At 45.3% G+C, this 27582-nt stretch overlaps 3 protein-coding genes across 3 annotated transcripts in view; 2 read left to right on the top strand and 1 right to left on the bottom strand.

Annotated features, from left to right (window-relative positions):
* The window catches only part of LOC125760108 (uncharacterized), a 250705-nt gene that overhangs the window by 75064 nt on the left and 148059 nt on the right, over positions 1-27582 (top strand). The window lies entirely within an intron of this gene.
* Positions 1-27582, top strand: part of LOC119372509 (D-amino-acid oxidase) — a 236917-nt gene that overhangs the window by 68563 nt on the left and 140772 nt on the right. The window lies entirely within an intron of this gene.
* Positions 1054-26653, bottom strand: LOC119372511 (protein aveugle). The gene is made up of 6 exons (XM_037642989.2): positions 26555-26653; positions 26405-26473; positions 23611-23778; positions 14323-14389; positions 8491-8567; positions 1054-1164 (listed from the first exon to the last, which is right to left on the bottom strand). Exons 2-6 carry the CDS (start codon positions 26430-26432, stop codon positions 1133-1135), a joined length of 372 nt encoding a protein of 123 aa, XP_037498917.1. The 5' UTR covers positions 26433-26473; positions 26555-26653; the 3' UTR covers positions 1054-1132.

Genomic DNA, 27582 nt, shown 5'->3' with positions numbered 1-27582 from the left:
TGCAGAGCCTCGTTTCCTAAAGAAGTGAGCCGTTAGCCTTACCTTGTATAACATTTCAATATGTTGCCATCGCATTCACTGCTTCGCCCTTGCGACAAAACTGACTTTTTTTTTTAATGAACTGAGAAGTGGAAGTAAATGAAATAGTGGCTAACGCGGGCAACCATCTGTTCCTCCCGCCAATAGGCAGAAAGCTTGTTCTTTCTGTCCAGCACATACATATGGCACCTTACTGCACAGGTCACACCAGAAAATCTGTTTATTTCTCGATCCGGTGTTCCGAGTGTTTCGAAAGACCGCTGCTTGCAGCGTCGCCGTGCTTAGTGCATTCGAAAAACCGAAATGCCTATTTATGTAAGGATGCCACTGACTGCTCCACGAATGTATACAGCATCCAAACAGTTACATATAGGGATCCGCGGACCTCTTTGATGTGATGACAGCGCACCACGATTTGTTGGTCGGACAGAGTGGTGTCCCAACCTGTTGCTTATCTCTGCCACGTGCAATAATATTACACACTCGAATGGTCTTCAGAGCAAAAGCTCCACTATGTTGTTTCTTAAGGTCATTCATCGTGTCATGATGACCTTCAGCCGTCGGAGTGCATGTGGCAGGCGTCAGATTATACCACGTGATCTACTCCGGAGAGGCGTTGCAGGTGCGCCCACTCAGAGCCCTGCTGTTGCGGTACCACGTGACTAGGCAAAAGTAAACCACCAACAGATGCTCGCATGCTCCTCTTCGTGCCTTTTCACTATCCCCAGCAACCATCATGATGTCACCTGCCTGATTAGGTGACGTCACGAGCAACAAACGCTGTCGAGTGGGCGAACAACACCTGTTTGTCTGCTGGCAGGTGTGTGCGCTCCCTACTTTTTCTCCTCACATGGTGTCAGACAAGAGGTTGCTGAAGTTAGGTGCTGTGTGCCTGCTGCTCATTCCGAGGACCTAGCCCCGGTGTAGTGCTACGATTCATTTAAAGATAACCATGGGCTATGGTTGCCACATGCGAGTTCAATAGCCTACCTACAACAGTAAAAACACAAAGTCTTAAGAAACAGTAGCATTTATAATGAACCTGAGTGTGTGTTTCCAGAATATGCCTCCGTAGTGTATTCAGAATGTAGCTTCAGCTCATCCCTACAGTTGAAAATTCAGTGCCTGCAAGAAAGCAACATCAAAAATTTAATTAGCATGTGCATGCGAATACCATTATGCAATGTTAAGGTGCAACATGTGAGCAAGCACCATGATGCTATAAGCTACTGCCACTTAAGAACTAACAGCATGTTTAATTGACAGTTCTTTCTCCGATGGCCTACATTTCCTGCCTGTTGCCAAAAGGCTGCAAAAAATCCTGAACAATCTTCATTGAGCAAGAAACTTTTTCGTTTCAATTCACAGGCTTTCAAGATCTGAAGGCCATGCTAACAATCCTGTGAGGGATGCTGCAGTTGGAAGGCTCCAAAAATATTCTGTCGCTAAATTTCACAACTATATGGAGAATACAATCGATAGATAACGTCAAAATAATTTAACAAGTGTGTTGAGAGAGAGTGTGCTCTCTTAAAGGGGCCATGACACGGTCGCCCAAAGATTTGTGGTTTTCAGCGAAAACTAGAAGTAGAGGGCCTATTATGCCTATACAGATTTCAAAAGTGGGCCGTAAAAGAATATTTCAGCGCAAAACAAGCCCTAGAAGTCGCCGGCTGTAAACCCCGCCAACCGGCGGCGACCACCATTTTGCCATGGCGCGTGACATCATGTGCAGCTGACCACGGAACAATATCGTTCACCGCAACCCAGACGCTTGCACAGCTAGGTGCTTGTTACGTAACGGCTCGCGATTGCACCAGTGTTGCCTGACTCTCGGGCCGCTCGCGTGTTTATAAAAATATTCTATTATAAATTAAGTGCTCGACCAAATGCGCTAAAATTTCGCCAGCTTATTTGTGAATGCGCAAGGATTAATCCACATAAGACAGATTATGATCGAAAATTGGGGGTCATGGCCCCTTTAAGTGTTACCTAAAGTGATTGTCACTCTCGCTGACTACTTATCTCATATTTCAATCGAATACAAGGGATAAACCATGCACGTAACCTTTACTTTTTTTATTGAGAACATTACGTGTAATAACAGGGCTCAATTAAAAAGAAAATTCTTTTTGAACTTTCACATGCTTTCAGAGCAGAGAACATATAAGCTTAACATGTGTGATCCCTCTAAAAAAGGAAATTTCAGCCAACGGAATGCACCCAGGACCACAAGGAGCGATGGAAGCTTTTAGATTACTTCGGAAGAAAAAGAAAGAGCAAAGATGAGACAAAGAAGATCACACAATGTGAACACTGAGTGCTCTTTATTGCAGCTAGAAAATATGCTAGCTGAATTGATTAAAAAAAGTAAACATGACATATTGACAGCACAATGATACGAGCAGACTGCAACTTGTCCTCTGCCTCATTTGAAAACAGCTTCCACTATTGTGACAAATACACAATCTCCTTTTCAAAATGTGATAGAGATTTTTCACTAACACGAACGGTAAGTAAGAAGTGACGAAAGGAGCCGAGCGCCAATTCCTCAAGGCGTACACCATTCAGTCTTTCACTTGCTTTTCGCATGCACAAGGTCACATGACTCATCACTGAGCTGTGTTCACCAGTGTACACCTCCACATTTGACATCTCCTTCCATGAGTTCATCGGCAGGCAGGTAAGGTAGCACGTCACCACCACCAGTTACATAAGCAGGGTTTCCTTGACCAGGGGTCGTATTCTGAGACAGCTTTCTGATGCCTTCTTAATGCCATTCGCTTTTTAAAGTGCAACTATAATGCGTTGTTTTAGCTACCGATGACATTAGATACACACATATTCCTGAAACAGGACCAAAGATGTGTGTACATGGTCCTCGTAGGTGCGTGAGCAGGCATGGGAGTCTCTGGTCTCCAAAGTAAAACGAAACAGCGCGTCATCTGACGAAGAGTAGATGGCTTGACAACAAAGCAGTGGCTTGCTTCGCTGCTGCTTTATTATTGATGCAACAAGGGTTTACAAGAATGGATGACGATTCGTTCGGTCTGACATGATCTAATCACCTGCTTGTCTGATCCTTGCAGTAAACGTCTGCAATTTGTCAGAGTATGAAGCAAAGGACGCTTGCACATTGCTTTCTGTGTGCGTGTCGGCTCTCGAACATTTCTTTCCTTAACCTCTTAACCATTATGCTATATCGAGAGCTTTCCTCCCCACTATGCTTATGTCTTAAAATTTCATATTGGATATTTTCCTTCCAGAAAGCAAGTATTTGATGTTTAAAAAAATTGATGCACACACTAAATCAAATTAGCGTAATGAAGTTTGTTGTTACTCAGGGGGAAGAGGCCCGCTGCCTACTGGTAGTCAACAATAAGAAACATAGGAAGGCTACCGTTTGAAAATTTCTAGCATTTCAACAATGGTTTCGTCATTCTGATGACAACAAAAGGCTTTTCTGCTATGGCAGACCAACAAACGGGACACCAGTTTCAACAACACTGGACACCATTTTCAAAGCTCAAGTTGGCAGAAAAGAAATGTGAAGCAGTGATTCAAGGAAAACGGAATTACCAGGTCAGTGCTACCGTTGGCAAAGCGACATACAAACTAGCTCGCAAATGAGCGCACTGTATTTACACTATTGTATGTTGACCTATTTTATTGAAAGTTGAAACCCGAAGCTGGGGGGCTGTCTTACAATCAAAAATGAAACTAGTGCCGCCAGTAACAGGGGGAAAAATGAGAATCCTTCACACTGTGATGTGGTTACAGCAATACATCTGCTTTACGGCTCTGCTTGTAGCATATAATTATTGCACACACGTTTTGAAGAAAAATTTGTTTCTTTTCAGTTATTATGAAGCCTTTGTTTGCTGTCAGGAGTACCACCACTGGTTGGAAGTACAAATCTTCCATTAATGATTGACACTTTCGTAAGGACTATGCATGTCATTTTTGAAGTGTCGATCGTTGATGTACGAGGGCTATTCAAAAAGTAAGGGCCATTTGCTAATATTTAAATATTTACACATTAGAATGAAGATTTAATTGTGCAGCACCATCTGTTAATTCCTCGCGAAGGTACTGAAGTTATTGTTCCGACTCAGTAGTCGTCTGCTTGTCGGGGTAGGCAAATGACAATGTCTGCGAAAATCGTTGCTTGTGCCTGTTGTGAAGTGCGAGCTGTAATTCAAATTTTGCTTGCAAAAGGATCATCAGCTTCTCAAATTTATGCGGAATTGTGCCTAGTTTATGGGCATGAAGTGATGAGTCAATGAAAGGTAAAAAAAATCGTGTCAAGACTTCACAAATGGCCGCACAAATGTGCACGACTAAGAGTGGAGTGGAAGAGCCAGAGTCCAGACCAATTCAACAAGTGGATCGGGCATTGTGATTAGAACGACGACTGACAGTCTGTCGGATGAATTTCCTCTTGTCAGCCGCACTACAATTTGCACAATTGTAACTGAAAAGCCCAGATATCACAGTGTGTGCAAGGTGGGTACTAAAAATGCTTACCGACCAACTCAAACAGCAAAGAATTCCCAGGCGGCAAACTTCTATGCAGAGGGACTAAAGAAACTGGTGCAGTGGTACAAAAAGTGCTTAGAATTTAATGGTGATTATGTAGAAAAGTGAAGTAGACTTGTGCTAAACTAAACCAGCCAATAAAATCTTTTACTAGTGAATATTTATTTTCTGGGGACCAAGCGGCCCTTACTTTTTTGAATAACCCCTCGTAAATAAACTTCCATTATGGAATATGCTTGAGCATATTTAAAAAACTTCTTTTGATTTATGATTTTTTAGGGGTCAACCTACAATCATGTAAATACGGTATCTTGTTCAAAAGGCTCATTTGGAAATATTATCATCAGCAGACAAGCTATACTCATGCAGAACAATTAAAGGGTTGCAAACATGCTCTGCTTAGTAGTGTGCAAGCACAGTGCGATCAACAAAAAAGCGGCGCGTTGACAAAGTCTTCGAAAAGGGCCCTAACAAGTACTTCGCCGGCGTTAGTGGCAATCAGGGCTGCACCCAGAAATTTTTTTCGGGAGGTGTTTGTGTGTAGAACGGCTAACTTCGGCAACTGATGGCCGCTGTGAAGGCATGCAAGTATTTTAGTGTCACCCGAAAAGTTAAAAGCATGCAAAAATTTTGAGGGGTGTCAGAATCAGTGTTGTAGGCGTTACTGAAAAAAAGTAACTAAATACGTTACTCGTTACACTATAAAAAAAGGAACGCGTTACCGCCCACGTTACCTACAAAAAAATGTAACGCGTTACCGTTACCGAAAAAAAGTAACGGACGTTACCTCTGCTGTTACTCCGCAATCATAAATTTTATTCGATGTGTCTTTGCCGCAGGAGTTAAACCCCAGATATTATTATTATTATTATTATTATTATTATTATTATTATTATTATTATCTTTGCCGCAGGAACCCACAATAACAATAATTTAAATCTGAAATTTATGTTTCACATCAAACTTCTAACCCAAACAACGAATATACCCAAAATGCTGATTTAACGAGTATTACTTGCACAATGTACCGGACGTTAGCAATGGTATAGTGGCTTAAAGTTGCCTTTAGAGTTACGTGTGATGGCTTCTGACTCTGACACATGGTGAAGCCGTTTTTCTCTATGTGACATTATACAGAATATGACATTCAATCATCAACGCTATTCGCAAACAAAGCATCAATGAAATCTCAAGAAATTTACAATAATTATGATGGTGTGCTTCTGCTAGCAAAATAGATGGGCAAATTTTGTAGTAGTAAAGAAATGCTTAAATAGGCTAGTCACGTAAAAAAATATCTGTGCATAAATATTTTTTGTTCACTTTAACCTGTATAATTACCGCAAAAATTGCTAGCGTTTATGTGAGGGCGTTCAACATCAGCCTCATTGGCTCAGGAGTTCAATAACCAGAAACTTCGCTGCAGTTGCAGATAGAAAAAGCAAACATTATTTTTAAAACAAAGTTGATAAGCCTTATCAACTTTGTAGCTGCTATAAAATGTCGAATATTTAGACATTTTTCAAAAACAGTTTCCTTAGCTCTACAAGTTTCAAATAATGTTACTTTACTCTTTGTTGCGCATACATTTAATACACAAAATATCTTCTTTGTAACGATAATATTTGTGTTTTACAACGTCGTGAACTTTTGAGAACGACAGGTAATGAAATTGGTCCCTCCAGACTGAATATGTTTGATCTTTTTTTTTCCTCGTAGATTATGCAGTTAATAAGGAAATTAAGTTCCTTTTCGGGATACTAGCATGGGACATGCATAAAATATAAAATAATCAATCAAATCTAAAATATCTATTTTCGGATCCGTGTCGATCTCTCGTAGAATCACCCGTTTACAATAACCACGATTAGTACACTAACTGCGGTAATGTCTGCCGTGCAGCTACCTGTAACCGTGGTTAGCTGTAACCGTAACCGTAGTTAGCTTAACCGCGGTTAAGCAACACCACCTAGACTAGCTGTTAAGGCTGTTCGTGTGACAGCGGTATTAAGGTAGTGAGTAAAAAAAAAAAGATTTTTTTTTTGCGTTAGAAGAAAAAATTCTACGTTTCGCGTCCCGCTCGCATTCTTTTTCAGGGTTTTCTTCCTGCCGGGGGTCACGCCTATTCTCCACAATAAGGCAGACTCTCGATCGGCAGCGCACCTGTAGACCGGTTGACGTTACCGGCAGTCGCTTGGATGGGCCAGAATTCCACAGAAAGCTGCTTAAGTCGACGACGCGGGAGTTGTCGAATTCGATGTGGTGGTCGTTTACCATGCAATGCTCAGTGAGTGTACTCCTTTGTCACGCGAACTTGCGGACATCGTTTTTATGTTGTCGCAGCCTCTCGGGGGAGTTCTTCGTTTCCCCCACGTAAAACATTTCACGATCGGCACGTGGTATGGAGTAAACCAGCCCTTGCGTTTTCTCTTCGGACGGCCTGTCTTTTGGGCACGAAAAGGCGCAGGTGCCAGCAATCCATCTGCTACATCCACTTCCACGAGAAGCATGTCCGTACAGTTTCTCATGGCAAATTATGCGGCTTTCATCAAGCTCTTTGTGGCGATGGCCCAAACCTCCACACAAGGAGTCGGCGCGTCTAAAGAAATTGGTCCCCACAATTTCCAAAAAAAAAAAAGCGATTCCGCCCGCGCTTTCTTGGTGAATGCCTGGCAGGCCGACAGCAGTCCGACGCTGCGACAAAGGAATTTGTCGGGGCGAGCTATGAGAAAACGGCACCCCCAGGATGAAAAAGTAACGAGTAACGTGACACCACACGTTACCGAAAAATGTTAACGTAAGTACGTTACCCGTTATAGTTTCTAAATTGTAACGAGTACGTTACTAAGTTACCGAAAAAAGTAACGCGTTACCGGTAACGCCGTTACTTGTAACGTGTTACCGCCAACACTGGTCAGAATGGACTCAACTCCCCCTTAGTTACGGCCCTGGTGGCAATGCACAGTTGTTGCAGTTGTCTCTCAGCATGATGCCGTCCATGTATCTCCATATAAGCGCTGGCAATGTGAGTGACAAGATAACTGTTTAATTTTTTTTAATTTGAAATGGGGCTTGAGATGAGAATCAAAAATGCTAACAACTGAGCACTTTAAGCTATTCATACAAAAGTTAAGCCTAATAAAACTCGTGTTCATCGTTCATGTGTTAACTGGCCAATTTTTGATCGTACAAATTTAGAATGATACGAATATTTTGCATGCCCTCAAGGAAATTGAATCACTGAGATTATACTGTGGTTATTTCAGACACATTATCAACCCTTTGAATTATTGTAACCACAAGCACTACTGTTCTGCTGTCAGCAGGATGCATGCATCATGATAACTCCATAAAAATTTTTTTTAGTAATTATTTCATATTGTCCAATTTTAACTAACTTAGTGCAGACAGTCACATGGCTATGCACTTCCTAATGCCACATGATGATGCCATAGCAACAGCAACATGCAGGTCGACACATGTTGCAGTTCTTCTGCATCGCTGAAATGACTCAACCAAAAAGCAGCCTGAATTTGCCCCTATTGCAATAAAAACTCTGATGTACATGCATTTTCAAAACTTCACAGAGAAGACAAAGCACTACAGATTTTGAAATTAGTAGGGAACAAGCCAACTTTTCGCATGCAAATTTTGAGACGGGTGGAACTAAGGTGACATGCCCGATACTGCAGCGGCAATACAGACCACTGAGCAGAGCTACTAGTGACATCCTTTGCAACAATGGTGATGCAGTGAGTGAAACTCACGAAATATACTGAGTACCCAGAATGAAAGTGACCCATATGCCACTGGACTTGGTATGAAAGCTTATGCCAAGCCGCAAGAAGAAGAAGCAACTGTGTTATGCTAACAAATGAAAAGAAAAAAAGAATGACAAAAACATTGGTTTACCTTTGCTTTCGAGGTCTCTCATCTCCAAAATGTTGCTTTTCAGCTTGAGCTTGAGAATTTCGCGGTACAACTCATCCCTGAAAGCAAGAAGTGAGTAAAAACCGTGCAAGTTGGTATATAGCAGTGATTTCTTTTTCTCATCATTAAGCCATCACATGGGTACCATGAACAATTACCAATTGGCAGACCATACTTTTACATTCTCACATGCACTTTCCTGACCGTGAAAATGACAAGAATGATCATCCTCCTAAAATTTATAGCATGCCATAAATCATAGCTCAGCTAAAAAAATTAAATGCAAAATAACATTTTTGATCTGATATCTGATGGCCAAGCAATTAATTACTGAGTCATACTACAGCTACTATAATACTAGAGAAAGAAGGATGAAAGCTCCTTAATAAAGGCCACACAAATCTTGATATTTCCTTGGTACAACTTTAGAATTTGGAGACTGCAGAACTTGCCTCAGCCAAGCAACAAAGACAGTGTCTATAGGAATTACATTTCTGCAGATAACTGACAACTAACAGACAATCAAGCCAAGGAACGTATAAGGGATGTTATTTGTAGTAATCGTGGTATAAATGTGAAGAGATTAGAGGGGATGAAAAGACAACTTGCCGCCAGCAGGGACAGAACCTGCAAGCTTCGAATAACGCGTCCGATGCTCTACCAATTGAGCTAGGGTGGGTGTGCAGTTACACTATTGTTGTGTCCAATGTTGTGTCTTAAATGTAAACATTTCGACAGAAGTCTGTCTGGCTGGGTGGAAGAATTAAGAAGTTGAAATACCTCCAGGCACAAATTCTTGGAGGAAACCCGACGTTTCGAGACCGGCTTGGTCTCTTCTTCAGGGGTGACTGTGCGGGTCAGGGAGGCTTCGTCGCAGCTTGTTTTTGGCGAAGCCTCCCTGACCCGCACAGTCACCCCTGAAGAAGAGACCAAGCCGGTCTCGAAACGTCGGGTTTCCTCCAAGAATTTGTGGCTGGAGGTATTTCAACTTCTTAATTCTTCCACCCAGCCAGACAGACTTCTGTCGAAATGTTTACATTTAAGTCTTTACGCACTGACTTTGGTCAGGAGGCGGCTCTTCTCGCAAAGCGTTACGTGAACGTAGCACGAGGCATCACGACCTATCGAACTCATCTCGACTTCTCGAAGACCTGCCGGGAGATGAACGCAATACCGCAAAGCCTTCAACTTAAACGCATGGTGCACACGGCGGAGGGCAACAAGATCGTCGCACAAGCTGAACGACGCCTGCTCAAAGCCCGAATCCATGAGTGCCACAACGTGATCAAGAAGAAGGAATTAGACCTGTTCTTCCTTCGACGACAGCTACAACATCGACTGCCCAACATCTTTCCGTCGTTGGAAGAATTCGCGCGGGATGTGGCTACAACAACAGCTCGGAAGCAACAAGCAGCTCACAAAGGCAAGCTTGCGACGCTTCAAGGGAAACGCCACCGCAGTCCGGTCAACGGAAATTTCGTCGTCAACTTGTCCTCCAGACAACTCTCCCCAACCGAGCACGACGTGCTGGCAAAGGGACACAATTTTAACACGACCACGATGTGTCCGCCACTACCAAAGATCATTGCGGCTGCCGAGGAAGGCATCAGGAGACTCGACAGTGGAATTCGAGAGAACATCCGTCTCAAGCCCATCGGTGTACTATCAAAAAACGCCAGGCCTGCGCTGAAACCGCAGCACAGTCACAGCGAAAGCTGGAAGAGCGGCGTTTCTAGAGCCCGTTGTATCCTCTCCTGGGGCTGCTAATACAAGTACACTAGAAAGGTACCCACTACGCCATAAATCACAATTTTTGTGAAGTTGTGAAGCACCTACAAAGCCATTATTCGTCATTCTGCGGAGAAGCGAGGCACCAGCTACACGTCTAAGGCATTATGTGCACTTTGTTGACGCGACGACTGATGACGATGAAGAATTATGGCTCAACCGTTTGTAATGGGTTGGAATCTTTAAACGGCCCACCAGTTATGTAATTTGCATTGGGTGACGCCCGGTCGCTATTTCCCTCTCCCGTCATGCTGTATAACATACGTTGACGTGGGAGAGAGACGGGGGGGGGGGGCAAAGAACTTTACTGAGACCCCGAGGAAATGGATCGTGCGCTTATGGGCTTCCTTGGCAACCAATACAAGTGCACTTGCGAGGAACCCACTATGCTATAAATCATTGTAATTTTTGAGAAGTAGGGCAGCAGGCACTGTGCCATTTTTCGTCATTCTACGGAGAGCGTTGGTACCTGCTATACGCATGTAGGGCATTATGCGCACTTTGTTGATGCTGTGCCTGATGACGAAGAAGAATTATGGCAGAGTCCTTTGTAATGGGTTGGAAGCATTCAACAACGTACTCGTTGCGCAATTCACATTGTGTGACGCCTGGTTACAGAATTCGCGTTGTGCGACGCTTGGTGCTTATTTTACTCTTCTACCACGCTATATTGCATATGCTAATGTGGTTCCTTCCCGACATGAAGCCTGTCTAGGACCTTTTTGCAAAGCAGTTTCAAGCACCAGCATGGCTCAGAGGTTGAATACTGGGCTCCCACGCAGCGGGCCCAGGTTCGAACCTCATTCCATCCTGGAATTTTTTTCTTTCGTTTTTGTTCTTATTTCGAGCGATACTGGTTACGGACACCGGCGGCGGCGGCGGCGGACAACTACGGCGCCAAAAACGGCCGGTGAAATGATCTCATAACAGCTTTCGCTGTAAAATAGGAAAACGCCGTGAGCACAACCTGTCAAGAGAGGAGAGCAATGCGATCCGTGCACTCCGAAAGGATGAGAAGATTGTCATCCTCCCGGCCGACAAAGGCAACGCGATGGTCCTGCTTGATAGGGAGGCGTACGACGGCAAAGTCCAGGATTTGCTCCAAAGCCCGGCCTATGAAAAGCTGACGAAAGACCCCACACCAAGAGTCCAAAGGGAACTGAACAAGCTTCTGGCGGATATCTTCAAAGGACACCAAGAGGCAAGAACCATCTATCTCCAGCTCATCTGCAGGAACGGCTCTGCACCAGGATTTTACGGGCTTCCAAAGATCCATAAGCCCACCATCCCGCTCCGTCCGATCGTGGATTTTACATCTTCTCCACTCTGTGCGCTGTCCCAATATCTCCACCGGACTCTGGCGCCGCTCGTGGGAAAAACACCAACCCACATACGCAACGCCAGCCACTTCGTGGAGCGCATGAAGGAAGTGACCGTGAGCAGTGATGAGTGCCTCGTCTCGTTCGACGTCGTGTCCTTGCTCACCAGCGTGCCCATAACACTAGCGGTGTCTTGCGCACGGGCAGCTTTGAAAGACGACGAACTCCTGAGTGAAAGAACCTGCCTGAGCACCGATGAGCTGTGCCGCCTACTGGAGTACTGCCTCAAGGGAACATACTTTAGTGTCAAAGGGGACTTCTACAGACAGGCCAACGGGACCGCGATGGGAGCAGCCATCTCCGTTACAGCTGCGAACTTCACAATGGAGCACGTAGAAGAGGCGGCACTGCGTTCCTTTATTGATAGGCCGAAAGTATTTGTGAGGTATGTGGACGACTGCTTCTGCATCATAAAGAGGACAGCGGTAGACAGCTTCCTCGAACATCTTAACTCCGTCGACCAAGCAATCCAGTTTACGGTGGAAAGAGAACAAGACGGAGCGCTACCGTTCCTCGATGTTTTAGTACGACGACAAGGCGAACGCATGACCTTCTCGGTGTACAGAAAACCAACGCACACCGGCAGGTATTTGCATTTCACCTCGAGTCACCCCACTGCCCACAAAGCTTCCGTGGTGTCGGCATTCTTTTCACGAGCAAGAGCCATCTGCACATCAGAAGGAGAGAGAAAGAGAGAAGAAGAGAGGGTCGTGGCCGAGTTAAGAAAGAACGGATACACGACAGCTTTCATCCGCCGTGTGGCACGCCGCATGCCGAGAGATCAGCTTCCCCACCGCGGAGACGCATCTGCGAACGACACACGCGACCCTCCTCCCACGCTGGCCACTCCACCGGATACAATGGTATCGAAGAAACCAGCCCAACGAGTCGTCATCCCGTATGTTCCGGGAACTAGCGAACAGCTCGCCAGGGTTCTCGGAAAAGCTGGGGTCACGGTGGTTCACAAGCCGGCCTCAACGCTCGCTCGCTTACTACCGCGGCCGAAAGATCGACCATCCCGGGAGCAACACCAGGGCGTGGTCTACAAAGTGTCATGTGCTGACTGTCCAGCGAGCTACATAGGCGAGAGTAAGTGCTTCCCGGAAAGAATGCGCCAACACAAAAACGACGTCAGGAAGATGGAAATGCAACGCAGTGCCCCTGCAGAGCATTGCGAGAAGCACGACCACAAAATTGACTTCGAGGGCGCTTCCATCATAGAAACGGAAAGGAATCTGGGAAGGAAGCTCTTACTCGAGTCGTGGCACATCCAGAACACACCTGCGAATGTGAACCGGTCCCTCGGAACAATGCCTCCGATGTACGTGCACGGCCTCCGGAACGTGGGGGAAAGAGAAAGGCGGAGACAAAAACAAGCTGCGACGAAGCCTCCCTGACCAGCACAGTCACCCCTGAAGAAGAGACCAAGCCGGTCTCGAAACGTCGGGTTTCCTCCAAGAATTTGTGGCTGGAGGTATTTCAACTTCTTAATGTTGTGTCTACATTGCTGTTGTGTCTAACAAAGAAAAATGAGCCCCTGAATTGCCCTTTTGTTCATTCATAGCGAGGGTCTTGTTCTGGCAGACTTCATGCCTTCAGGTAGTATGCGAGGGATTATTGGGCAGCTGCCAGCTCTGCCGTAGCTCAAATTGATAGAGCATCCCACACATTATTCGAAGGTTGCAGATTCGTTTCCTGCCGGCAGCAAGTTGTCTTTTCGTCCACTTTTGTTTCTTCACATTTACATCGTAATTACTACAAATAACGTCCCCTATACTTTCCTTGGCTTCATTGTCTGTTGGTTGTCAGTAATGTTGTGTCTAACAAAGAAAAGCGAGCTCTTGAATCCCATTGTTTCGTTCATTTCTACAGATTACTGCTTAAAAGCCAGTTGAACCTCTCCAGTTGAACCAACACATGAAGCATATCTAGAATGCCTGGGACAATTTTTTCTCAAGTGGCTACTGGCAAGTAGCAATGTGTAAGCATTTCAAAGTTCAAATATTCGATTCAAATAGATCAGTATGCAATTCAATTGACACAGCTACTATTTGAAACATTCGAACACCCCAAAATTTTAAAATGTATTCAGAGCGTTGTGTCTTGAGTGTACGGGTGACATAAAAAATGTTTTATCAGCGACCGTGGCAAAAAGATTTCCCAGAAATGATTAAAAAGCTTCCTATTTCGAGCTGCAATACTTCGATAATGGCCCCACTGAGTGCTGCCACCATCTTGGTCTGGTCGTAAAGCACATTACTGAGTCTTGAACGTTATTCCAGTTAGTCGTCATTGCTCTTTGTAGATAAGATAGCATGTTTAGAGGATTACACTGTGACCTCAGCACTAGGGAATCTAGAGACATACGCATAGCATGTCTTCTTTCCTTCATTTTTACTAGACAATATAAGATCTGCCTTGATGCTTAAAAGTGTCAGGAGACTTGTCACTCTAGAAGGCTGGTTTGAAAGATATAACAGGGCCTATAGGAGTTCTGAAACCGTAAGGAATACACCTACAAGGTTGATACAATTAATGGGCACCAGAGGCCTGCCTACACATACCTTTTCGCCTTGTCAAACAAAAGGATACAGAGCACTTATTGATAAAGATATTGTAAAAAAACATGCAGACACAGTGTGCTTACCGGTGATTGGCATCCTTTATACCCATCTTTTCAAGACTGACGTCATTCAATCGCACCAGTGATCGACCTACAATGCAAGAATGGACAGTCTAATCATACGAATGCACGCATTTTGCCCACAAAAGACATGCTAAGTTGATAGAAGGATCAAAACTCTTGCATACAAGCATGTTAGCTGTCTTGCAGAGGCATGAGAGCGAATTTCTGCGCAGTGTTGGTAAAAATGTTTTTGTGCCCGAGCTATTGACGGTCACAACAGTATACTGTTGCCCTGAAGTGCGAAGCAGAGTTGATCTTACCCCAATGTCGTAATGTGCACCCCCATCAAGCAGCAACAAGTACGATTTGCTTAAATAACTGCAACACTAACTAACAAAAGTGAAGTTCAGCACTTGTGCTTGTCACCTTGTTTCGTACAAGAAAACCAACTTTCTATACATTGCCAGAATAAACACGTGCACGTCAAACACTTGCTAATCACAATCACAATCTTTTTCTCAAGAAGTTTATTTCACTCTCAGATAGTACAAGAGAGGGCAAATTGACACAATTGTCACCTTCATTACGGATCCAAAAGGCCTCTAAAATTAATCTTCACTTCTTAGGTTTCCATTTTCCTATAAACTTCGTTCTTTTAAACATGGGAACGCATGTGCACTTCTTACAATGGTCAACTAAATGGCTGCCATATTCATTCGTAACATTATTTCAGTGTTGACGAGCCCGATAGTTTAAACACTGTTCGGTTTGACCTATACAAACTTTCCCACAGCTCATACAAATATGATACACCACTTCACTCGTGCATTCAGTGAAACAGGTCTTTTGATCAATTGTGCATATTTTTCATTTTCATATGTGTGCATTTCAAAAACAGCTTGAAAGAGGCAAGGGTGTGTGGCACCTGTGTTATGCAATATCTTCCTGGCACACACTGACCAACGCCTGGAAACTGCCTTGTCTAAAGACAAGGTCCTACTCGTGTTTAGATATGTCGGTGATTTTTTGGTTCTTTTGAAAAAGGAGCAAGATAAGGCCTACTCAGCGTGTGTTAGAAGCGTTTTTAACAGCGAAGCTGTTTAGCAAATCGTTCCTTGTCCGGCGAACCAAAAAACAATCGTCATCATAAATGGGTATGTGCCACAGAAATTGGTAAATCCCACTTCATATCACTGGTCCACTAAAAATGAAGAAGGAAACAGTTTGTTTGGGAATCCACGTCACGACGAAGGAGGGGACTCGAATACCAATGGTGTCCAAAATACGAGTGCTCGGCCTGTGGCTGGATGAGAACGGTGCCAACCACGAGCTGGTTGCGCGACTTCAGAAGAAAGTGGCCACCGCCACGCACCTTGTGCGACGGGTAGCGAAAAAGAGGAAAGGGCTGAAGGAACACAATGTGACAAAGCTGCTACATGCGTACGCGCTGAGCCACATAGCGTCCGTCGCCGCATACGCCGACTGGAACAGGAGCGAAACCGACAAGCTCAACGTGGCGATTCGCAAGGCCTTCAAGACAGCCCTGGGTGTGCCCCAGTACACGGAAACCCATAGGCTCCTCGAGCTGGGCGTGCACAACACGCTCGACGAGATCGACGAGGCGCAGAGAATCGCGCAGCTCGAGAGACTGTCGGGCACCAGAATGGGAAGACGCATTCTGGACCAGCTCGGGATTCGATATCACGAGGTGCGGGGACTAAAGGAAGCATTGCTACCAGAAGTCAGGGATGCTATACCGACAGAAAACATCCCCAGGAACATGCACCCCGTGCACGACTTGCAACGCCGAAAACGCAGAGCGATAGCGATCCTGAAGCAGCACGGAAGACGAGAGGGCGTTCTCTTGGTCGATGCGGCCAGGTATCCACGGCACTCCGGTGACGGCAAGGGGGAACAACCACAACCACCGCCGCTCCAACAGAACGTGCGAGACGAACTGGGGGCGCCACCACCATCACAGTTACTACCACTACGACAACAACGGCAACAGCGCCAGCGGCAACATCAAAGACAAGGCCAGCCAACAGCGGCGGTACCTGCTTTCTCCATGGCGGTCGTGGATACAAAGGAAAAGGTCCGGGTCACGGCATCTGCGAGGCTGCGGTCGGCCGAAGCTGCAGAAGAGATGGCCATAGCCCTCGCGGTACTCCATGGAGGTGCGGAAGACACGTCGATTATCAGCGATTCAAAATCAGCGATTCGCAACTACACCAAAGGCTGGGTGTCCGAGGAGGTGGCTCGCATGGTAAACGCCAGGGCTGGGGACTTCAGGTCAGGCACGATTACGGACAAAGCCCTCAAGTGGTTCCCCGAGCACATGGGGGACATTGCAGCTATCTACACCAGCAGCCGTAAAAGCAACAGCAGCAATGCCAACGGCCAAAGACCCACCGGCACCCTGCCCAACCACAACGAGCGCGCCCACCTCGTCGCGAGGCAACTTACCTGCGTGACGCGGTCACCCAAGGAGCAGGCGCCGCCATTGTGTTGAGGGACTCCGGTGGAGGAACGGCGGTGGAGGCCACCGGCTCCGGCGCCGCCGCTATTGACACCACCACCACCTCCGTTGTTGCGGCAACCGAAGTCGTGGCGCAAGGAGCAAGGGACCAGATATACGCTGACTGCTATGCCGAAGAGTTCCCGGCCACGTACCACGAGGTGCTTGGGCACTATAGGAAAGACCGCAAGATATATCCGGAACCCCACGTGCGTCTGGACAGGTCGCAGGCGGTTGACCTGAGGCGGCTGCAGACGGGCACTTTCACCAACCCCTACCACCTGCACCTCCTGAGGCCCGCGCCGCGCTGCACCCATCGCCTGGCTGCCCGTGGTGCGAGCACGGACGGGCCGATATGGCCCATGTACTTTGGGAATGCGACAGAAATGAAGATACACTACGAGGAAGGATGAGGACACCTGAAAAACCCTCTGAAGCGGGGCGCCTTGCTGAGCGATGGCGAACTGCCCTTCTCAGCGAGGCCCCCGAAGACCAGGAGTGGGCCGTCCAGCGGGCCGGGGCCGTCGCCGAGGACCTCGAAAGATGTTCCTCGAATGGTGGATCCCTGGCAGCCTAGCCCCGGGCACAATATCAACCGTTGGGCAAATAAAGTTTATTCAACTCAACTCAACAACAGTTAGCCCAACAAATGGCTGCGAAGTGACAGTGGTGAGCCAAGAACTCCATGTACGCACAATGAGAGAATACTAAGGAACGGTAAAGGCAACAGTGGCTGTAAGAAGACCCCGAAGCAATGACTACACCAATGACGGCGTGCCCGTAGATCTATGAGAGGTGCGAACGCTTGGTCTCAGCGCGAGGTTCTGTCTCTGCACTTTGGACATCCACGTCTCATCTGTGACTTTCTGTTGGTCACACAGCGCAAAATAGAGACAAAAGAAGAACCATATAGGACGAGCGCTGTAGATTTCCAGGCTTGTTTCGGCTGGCTTCGGTCTGCGAGGCTTTGTTGCAGAAATTTTGTCGTGAGCCCACCAGTGTTTCAGAAACAAGCGCAAAGACAAAGAAAGCGCCCTGCTGTCATTCCGTATGGGCACAGAGTGGCTCATTCTTTAAAGGGCCCCTAAACCACTCAGAGGTTGAAACTTAGTAGTGGTGTGACAGTTGTGCACGAGTCTACAACGAACACGTAGTCGTGAGAATTTTTCGAAACGGTGCCGTAATAGCGGAGTTACACGCGTTTGATGATCGAAACGCTGCGATCGCTCGTTTCACTCTTTCCTTCGCTACCCTCCGCTCGTCAGCTGGTCTCCTTTCCCAAAGCCGCCTTTCCCTCCTTGCCGAGTGCCCAATCTCACGTGACATACCGTCATCGCTGACGCGTTTTTTGAAACAGTGGGCACTTCCGGTTGCCGCGATTCAGTGAACTCCATGCTTCTTGGCTAACTGCTTGCCGTGCCGGCCTGTGCTCCTACGAATCGTGCCGTTATGGACCCTGTGTTGCACGCATGCCTTCAAAGGATCGCCAACATGATGGACCCGTACGGTGACATGTGTCGCGTCTTTTCGTTTTTCCAGTCGGCACTTTAGCAGCCAAGCACCACACACTGATGCGTGAAAGCCATCGCAAAACACTGTCGGATTCAGTCCGTGCAGCTTACCAGACCCGTAGGCGTGACTATGCTCATACGTTAGCAATTTGGCAGTTGCGTTACAGTTGTGGATTCGCAAGCGTGCACATGCGGATGACACGACGAAGAACAGCAAGGAGCGCGGGCAGACTAACCGGAAGTCGTGGGTTCCTGTTTGACCAATTGCAGCATCACCTGCAGACCACATCACAGATTCAACATGTTCACGTCACACACGTTGCTAGGGAGGCCGGAGAGGCCCAGAGAGGAGAAGATATTGTTTCTTGGAATTTGTGGCGCGCCCGCGACTTGTAGCGCTGCCACGTGTGGCAACGTTGATCGTGACGGCATTCTGCACATGATGTGCGTGTTTACTTGAAATGTTTGAAAAAATATCGGAAGTGGTTTAGGGGCCCTTTAAAGAATGTGGCCTCTCGCTTTGAAGTTCATGTAGTGTTTTCGGCTCCTTGGAGGCTTTCATGCATTTGTGCTCGTTCGTCTTGCGCACCAAGTTTGTCAAGAAGCACACAAAAAGCTTTTTAATGCGTTCAGTAGGCGTTATGCAGTGGATTTGCCTAGGCTGCGGCAAGGTGTCATCGACCAGTAGGGCCGGCCTAAGAGAGCATGTAATGTCACTGAGGAATGGCACAGGTTTGCATTTGCCGCAACATTGCAAGGAGTGCTCGTGTGAACCTTTGCTGAATAGCACGCTTATTTTACGAAGAAGCAAGGACAAGGTAGCACGTGAACTAGCAGAGGCAATGTATGTAAGTCGATAACATACTAGACATTTTCAGCAAGTCTTTGGGAGGATTAAAGTTCACGCACAAATTGCCGATCAGTAACCGAATTCAATTCCTCTGACATCAACCTATGTTTTTGCTAAAGTATGCATGTATACTGGGATTATCAGCCTAGGTCAAAGAAAACCTTGTTGCTTTATTACAGCGCACAGACCAAACTGACTAAGAGAGGCACAGCCACCACGTACGTGTATTAAGGCGGCATGAAATAAGTCATGTGAGCACAAATGTGAGTGCAGCCTGATGAATCAGTTAGCACGGCTACGAGATGCAGGCTTTCCTCATTCTGACATCATAACCGTATGCGAAACTATCCTGCAGAGAGCAAAAAACAGAACCAGGCAACAAAGAAAAGAGGCAAGATGAAGACCAGTGCACATAGTTCCGTACTTGCGCAAGTTGTCACAGAATTTTCAGAAGGTTTCGAACAGGCACAATTTTAACTTACTTTTCAATTCCCCTTGCAAGCTGTCTTCGATATGCGCACGCATGAAAATGAAAAACAGGCTCCCCCGTGTGCACAACTAATCACAACACCCACTTCACTGAATGCACGTGTAATGCGGTGTATCAGATTCCCATTATCTGTAGGAAAATTTATATAGGTCAAACCGGACAATGTTCCAATGATCGTGCTCATCAACACTGCAATGACACAAAGAATGGATATAACAGCCATTTATTTGATCACTAAGAAGTGCGCATGTGTTTCCATGTTTCAAAGAACGAAGTTTATAGGAAAAGGAAAATCTAAGAAGGAAACAGAAATTTTAGAGGCCTTTTGGATCCCTAATTAAGGTGATAATTGTGTCAGTTCACCCTCTCTTCTACTATCAGAAAAAGAGAAATAAGCTTCTTGAAAGAAACATTGTGAGTGTGATTAGCGAGTGTTTGGTGTGTGCATGTTTATTCTGAGAATGTATAAAAGGCTGGTTTTCTTGTAATAAACATTCAGTAGGCAGTCAACGCTTGTCCCATGGTCTTCCTTCCTTTTTGTCCTTGTTCCTTTTGCGTTTTTACACCCCTTGCTCTAATTATGAACCCAATAGCCCTCATCAAGTTGGTACTTGTTTCATTTTTTTTTCCACACTGCAGTTATTTGAGAAGATGTAACAACATGCCCAACTCACCACTTTACGATTTACTCGCTCATTTCTATCAGCATGATCCAATGGCACTCATTTATTAGCTTTGAGAGACACATTTTTTCCTAACTCCAGAGAACTCCGCCTGTATGCTCTAGAAATTTCCCGAGACTGGACAACAGATGTCCAGACCTGTCATCTCCTTTTTCTCTTAAAGATGATGAAAGCATCATAAAGTAAGCTCAGTGCAAATTATGTACTTTTTATGCAAACGCAGCCAAAAGTAGCGAGTTTTATGTTCTGACTCTAGTTTAGCACAGCCATTACATTGCTGCTGCGCTGTCTGTCTGTCGAGTTGAACTGCGGTGTGAGTCATAGCACCATTAACTACTCATTCACTGTACTTAAAGGCACACTAAAGGCAAATAACGATTTATGTAAGAGTGAAAGCTCAATGTATGAAAACGTCTATAACGGCAATATTATCAACAGCAGTGCCCTACTTACCGAGAAATTAAGCTAAATGTATCACACGATGAGTGCCACGAGTGGTACATTTTGGATGACCCCGATGACGTGAAAGAGTCAGACTACAATTAATCACTCGTAATCAAATTAGCTGCAGTAAAAAAAAAAAACTTCCGTGAATCAAGAGACGAAATAAAATGCTCATTGTTCATTTCTGTTTGATTCATGGAAAAAAGAACCACTTTGGCGTTGCCATGGGGTACGGCGCGCGTAGTTCAAAGGTTCCATTTTCGCCGAACTGCGCTTCACTCGGCACCCTGCTTCGCTCTCGCGGTCGCGTCTCAGTGGTAGTTTCAGTATCGCGTACTGCCTCGTGTGTTTTGCGCGCTCGTGAAAGTCGCTCTGACAGAAAGTTCAACAAAATGCCGCATGGATGTGCTGTTGCCGGATGCCCGAATGGTGCACGCCGCCAGTGCACGCCGCCGCGCAGTAAAGGCGGGCAACGTTGGGCACGGCAACAGTGACGTGAGTAGGACCGCTTTCATGCGGGTGGTTTGAAGTGCGCTAACGTGATGCGGACCACTAAAACGTGAGTTTATTTCAAAATAAGCACTTCCTTGGCACAAAAGTAGCACTACGAGGTTTCTGGACCGCTATTTCAACAATCAACGTCGACTTAATATTTGCCTTTAGTGTCCCTTTAGTAGACAACGCCAACACTACATCTGACATCATATTAGCCCTTTGTGTGACAGCGGGACACATACATCCCGCTTTTCCGTCTGCAGAAAAAATTTTCTCCGACATCACCCGTTGCAAATAGTGCAACGCTAAGTCACTCATGTGTTACCTAAGTCTTTGTAATCTCGAGGAAAATTCTTTTACCATGCCTTCAAAGGGCGGAAGTAGTGTTACAATGGCTTTGAATTTTGATCAATTTTTTTGTGATAGCTTCTGAATTTTCCTCTTCTTCAGACAGAAATAACCTACCAATCAAAATGCCGGATAATTTCTTCTTTTCCTGGTTTTTCAGAGAGGCGATTTTAGCTTCTAGTCATCACGTGTTTTTGTAAATTTGCACAATAACTTGATCGATAAATGCATTGAAACACAATCCCCTGCGAAATTGCCACGCTCATCCCTCAGCGTAATTGCGGATATTGGTGCGCAAAAATATTTTTCTTGATATCCTCTATCTCTTGAAAAGTAGGCACATATTCAGGGACAACAACTATACTCGACAATTTTGACAGCCAAAGCAAGGACAGGCAAATGGACAAAAAAATGGTTGATGCATGCAGTGAAGTAAGTTTTACAGGAAAAGACCACAGCACTATGAAGGCTCACAGGAGACGCAGGTGCAGTTGGTGTTATACTGCTGGAAATGAGGTCCACACAACTTTCCTCAGCACAACTTGAGAAGTGATACTATGTCCCCACTTGCTTCGGCCGTCTCATCCCAAATACCCGCTGATGGAATCACGAGATGGTGCCTTCATGAGTCAGTGGGACAATGTTTTCCCGCCTTTTTAAAACACTCTCATGAGTCAGTGGGCCATACTGTATATGTCCCACTGACTCATGAGAGTGTTTTCAAAAAGTGGGAAAACACTGCCCCACTGACTCATGAAGGCGCCATATATATGTGCCACATTTTTTCAGTGAACTACTGGCTTGACTTTGATGAAATTTGTTTTATACTATTTCTTGGTAGTTTATATCAATCACCACAGCTGGTTTTTATATCATCGTGTCAAAAATACAGGCAAACCTACAAAGGGTTCAGAGAGCCCTTGGTTTCTACAAAGCGCCAAGGAGGTTTGCACAGAAACTGATGTGCCCTGCACAAGGATGCTAATGACACTGGAGGCCCCATGAAATACAAGGTGTGGAGAATTAAAAAATTGCAGACAAATGGATCTTGCCACATTCTGTAATAACACGCAATAACGAATAAAAAAACTTCGAAAACTAATAGACCTCATATCAGTACAGCATTCTTTTTTCAACATTATAACTCTTATTATAAGGCTTTCTGGTGAGTGCCATGCCTCAGTTTTCCAAAACAGATATTGCTAGTTAGCAACATGTGACAGCAGAGCAGGTTGAAATGCACTGGTTCACATTGGTGACAAGAATGCTGAACATTTAGTGATGCGAACAATTAGGCTTGGATGACCAGAAACTTGATCATGTGCACTGTGATAGTTGATAGTGGCTATGCACATCGCATTGCTCCAAGGCCTAACAGGTGAAATGTGCTCCATACATACAGAACTCAATTGCCAACAATGCACTGTGCCGGCAAAACTGAAAGAGATAATGCTCTGTAACCCTTCACTCTTCAAGTCCACGACATTGATTACAACTAACGCCTTGCTCAGTAACAGTAGGATCAAAGAGGTTTTTGATAATACCTGACAGCTTCTTACATCCCTCCTCCCATTATTTGTTATCTGGTGTATGTGAAACCAAGCAAAAATAATGACAAAAACTTGCCCCAGTTCCACACAGCGTGAAATTTGCAGAAACAGTGGTGCTGTGGTTGTGTTTCCCTTGTGATTTTGTGTGGATGTCTGTGATTACGTTATTTGTAAGTAGAGGCGCACAGGAATGTGTGGCAGCCCCTCCCACACCCGTCCCTTCTACAGTGACTTTAGGCCCTATCTATGCTCCAGCCGCCCTTCTCCGTTTTACTGTGCAGCTATCACTTCGCCCACGAACTTGGCAGTTACGCCATCTATGGCTGTATCTGGGAACCAGAGCGTCACATGCAACACAGACACTCATCTGTCGTCAGGCCCAGCCCGAGAACAACTCCACAGTTTAAACAAGAAGCGCACCTGTGATCTCATGATCGAGGAACAGTGTTGAGTACGAGGTGTAATGGTTGATGCAGACACGCTTCATCCACTTCATGACGTGCACCGTCTCCCAAAAGAAGACGGGCAGAGGTCGAGTTCGCTTGCGCTGAGCCTCCTTGTCGGCCGTTGCCGGTGAGGGTGGCGCCGCTGGGAGAGTGAATGATGTGAAAAATTAGCATAACGTGTGATGCTGTTACGTCATCCAATGGCTTTTCAATAACACCACCTCAATCCGCTGGACTGCATAACCCCTCAAGGTGACACACGACGCAGTCATTCCATTTCAATTATTTTCCTTTTCCTACTTTGTCCTGGTGGAACATCAGCCACATTATGACCAATATAGCCTGATTGTTAGACATGCATGGTAAAATAGAGTTCCAAGTAGAATTGAGTGAAAAAAATCATCACACTAAGCTGGCTTGTTCTATGTATGTGTCCTCCAAGTGCTCGTGGTTTTGGTAAGTCTATTACTATTGATCAACTTTTTGAATAGTAAAGTGCTGTAAGCAGCGCTCGTGTTGTGCAGTCTGTTCTTTGTGTCTCGTTTTTTGCACTGTTCAATATGAACCCCAACCAACTAGCCCAACCCTCCCTTTTGCTGCAGTTAAATAGGCACTTTGAGAGTAGCCAGCATATTAGTTTGCCAATAGGTGGGCTTGACATACAGGGCATTATAAGTAAGTTTACCACCAAGATGTAGAATTCAGAAACTCACGTGGTTACTTATGCACTAACCTAAGACGACTCAAAGGCGAAAGCCTCGAGTAGTCTTTCCTTTTCCGCTTCTTTTTCTTCTCAATAGATTGTGCTATTGTAACCAATGGTCATGATCAGGGTGAGCAATGTTAACATGACAATGAAGTGCTGCAGAATAACATAAATTATGTTTTCCACTGCTGTGCCATGAAACTTCTCCATGTTGTACAAGTGTCTAGTTCCCCAGAAAGCTAAATGTCAAAGAATCAGCTTATTGTGTAGATAGCTAGCTGCTAAGATTATGAGACCGTTCTTATGATCAAGGCATTCTTCTTAACTGTGGATTAACGTTCTACACACAGACGTTGAATGCAGTGAGAACAGTTTATGTTTAATTAGGTACGATACCGAGGTCAACAGGATGTCATTCAACTTACTGCATTCTTTTACTTTACAGCAGACGCTCAATAAGGTGACTTCGGTTAGTTTGCTCCAGCCGAATGTCCCGATTGATGCCAAGACAATTTTTAGCTCTAAGCCTTCATAATTAAAATCTCGAGACTGAAAAATTCAAACTTGACTGGTTAACACGCCAACTGATCCCTATGGTAAACGAAACTGTAGCAAACCCCTTTATTGGCTGCATCTGTTTCGGTAGAGCTTGAATGACAGTGAATGCATTGAACCGTAGATCGTCCCCCCTCAAATTTGTCCGTTTTTGAACTTTCGTTAAGAAAATATCCAAGCAAAAGTGGTAGCTCATCATGAGAGATTACAGTGTTTGCCAGTATCTAATACATACTCTTTTCCCCCAAGAAAATTGCCTGTACGCAGCAGTTGGATACAAAACCAAAGCCACATTTGCAGCTTTCGCAACAGCTCATCAACAGTGGCAGCTCAGCCGGTATCACTGCTATCACAAGATGCCGTCGTCATCAAATAGCTCTCCTGTGGCATGACGGTGAAAGTGTAAAGCTTTCAGCCTTCAATTATGAAAGCTAGTCTTGTCAGTGGCTAGCACAACAATGAGAACCTTCTGAAATAACTTCTTTGGATGTAGCGCAGGGCTTTAATAAAAGCTTGTCTAAACAGGTGTCAAAGGGAAGAGTATAAGACTTGGTCACTAATCTGCTTAAAAGTTAAAAATAAAAGAAGGGTTTCTAGCCAACGACTTCCCTGAAGTGCTTTTCACGCAACTGTTGTGCATTGAAGTATGTTCAGTGTCCAAAACTGACGCTGCCATGACAATAATTGTTGCGGTTTAACGTCCCAAAACCACGATATGATTATGAGGGACGCTGTAGTGGAGGGCTCCGGAAATTTCAACCACCTGGGGTTCCTTAACGTGCACCTAAATCTAAGTACACGGGCCTCTAGTATTTTGACGCTGCCATGTCTTCAATTATTAAGCAAGAGAAGTGCAATGAAATGCAACATCATACTTGAAACACTGCTGGAATCCCACGTCAAGAAGTGAACTTTTCACTCAACAGAGTTGAACTATATCGGGGATGAACTGCTGGCCATCAGGGTCGCTGTAAAACGCAAACTGTGCTGCATAATTCGAAGACACTCACTTCACGCGTAGCGAAACGAGAGAAAAGTCGATATCGGAGCAGAAATTCTCTTCACCGACTACGCGCACAGAGGAGGTTCGGACGAGTGTTACAACTTACAACAGAAATAGGGCCGCTTGTCAGAAAGTACTCGATCTTGGTTTCGCTACCGCGCGCGAGTGGTTTAGTATAGTGGATCTAGCTTTAGTGAAGCGTGAAGCAAACCCAATCACCTGTTTACTGTCATCAAAGTTGTCACTGTCATCAACATGTGCCATGGGCGCCAAGAGCGGCTCTGCATGACAACTGACAGCCGGCTCCGGCAGTTTTATGATGTCGTCGATTCGCTCGCTGTGCGAGACCCCTTACTTACGAAACAAACATGACAACAAGTTTATCGGATTGAATAACTAGCTCGACAGCTAAAGCAGGGTGTAGATGTTTGGTTCAGCGGTTCCTCTCCAGCGCGCTAGCTGCAAGCATTCGATCGCAACTATAAACAAACGCCGCATACTTACTCGGCTCTGGCTGCCGATGTTTCGCCATGGCTCCCTCCCGGCAAAGCTACTCGGACATATGGAGGTTCGCTGTAAAGATGGCAAGCCTAAGCACAACCCCCGTAGCACACGCGCTGTTGATGACGGTGCTTGAAATTTCGACCCACTTACCCCGAAGAAATCCCGCGGTACAGGCACAGCAACAAGCGGCCGAGGACAGCGGACGAGCGTGTAAACAAAAAGTACCCGAAGTTATTGCGACGGGGGAAGCAGGTTTCCTTATTTTGACGTCGGTGGCGGCGTTTTTAAACACATAGTTTGGCTACAGTGTCATTGTAGTTTGGCTGGATCGCTGGCTATGTCGTTTGACTAGTTTGACGCCCACTTTACAAGGGCTGTGTTGAATTTCAGCAGTTATATGTTGAGCCCGCTTAGCGTCACGGTAGCGCAGAGCTTAAGATTTCCCGTTTTCGCATTGATGGAAGGGGAAGGAGACCGTGTACAAGTGAAATGATTCATGAAGATGAAATAATAATAATAATAATAATAATAATAATAATAATAATAATAATAATAATAATAATAATAATAATAATAATAATAATAATAATAATAGCTTATTTAACGTGCCCAGGGACAATCATAAAGTCTTAGCGCCGGCACCCACTGAAAAAAAAAAAAGAATACTAATAATATATAATAAAACTAAGACAGTCCACGGTATAAAATGCGAACAAATAAGAGGGAAATTGTGAAGACAAGCACTCGAAACGACCGGAACAAATACGTTAGCAATTTATCACAACACAAGAAATGTATAATCACAGTGACATTCCGTGGTTATATAACGCGATATAAACAGATATAAACACAGAGCATATCATATACAACGGCGCTGTGCGGAAGGTGGTTGGGGGCTATTTTTGTTTGATGACTGACACATTGTTAAGCCTACCATTTCCCGTTCCAATGTGCGCTGCATGGTTCTGAAATTTTCCTCGACTTCTTTCTTCTTCTTATCCTTCATGTTTCGACCCGGTATGTTGTAGAACTGGAAGTATGCAAGGATTGTATACTTTTCGTTTCAGGAAGAGCGCCAGCTTGCCTTTCGGGATTTGGTAATGCCTGCCGTACGCGCTCCAGCCCATCTTAGCAGATCTCCTTTTCATGAGTGGGCTCTATACTGCTAGCAATTGACC

This window comes from Rhipicephalus sanguineus, chromosome 10, assembly GCF_013339695.2.
Source record: "Rhipicephalus sanguineus isolate Rsan-2018 chromosome 10, BIME_Rsan_1.4, whole genome shotgun sequence".
Lineage (NCBI taxonomy): Eukaryota > Metazoa > Arthropoda > Arachnida > Ixodida > Ixodidae > Rhipicephalus > Rhipicephalus sanguineus.
The sequence above is the reverse complement of the archived record's forward strand: the minus strand, read 5'-3'. Positions and strand labels throughout refer to the sequence as shown.

Coding starts and splice junctions, on each gene's coding strand:
- LOC119372511 (XM_037642989.2), bottom strand. CDS start 26,432: ATGGCGAAACATCGGCAGCCAGAGCCGA. Junction 23,779..26,404: donor ACATCGGCAGCCAGAGCCGA/GTAAGTATGCGG, acceptor TCACTCTCCCAG/CGGCGCCACCCTCACCGGCA. Junction 1,165..8,490: donor GAGAGACCTCGAAAGCAAAG/GTAAACCAATGT, acceptor GCTTTCTTGCAG/GCACTGAATTTTCAACTGTA.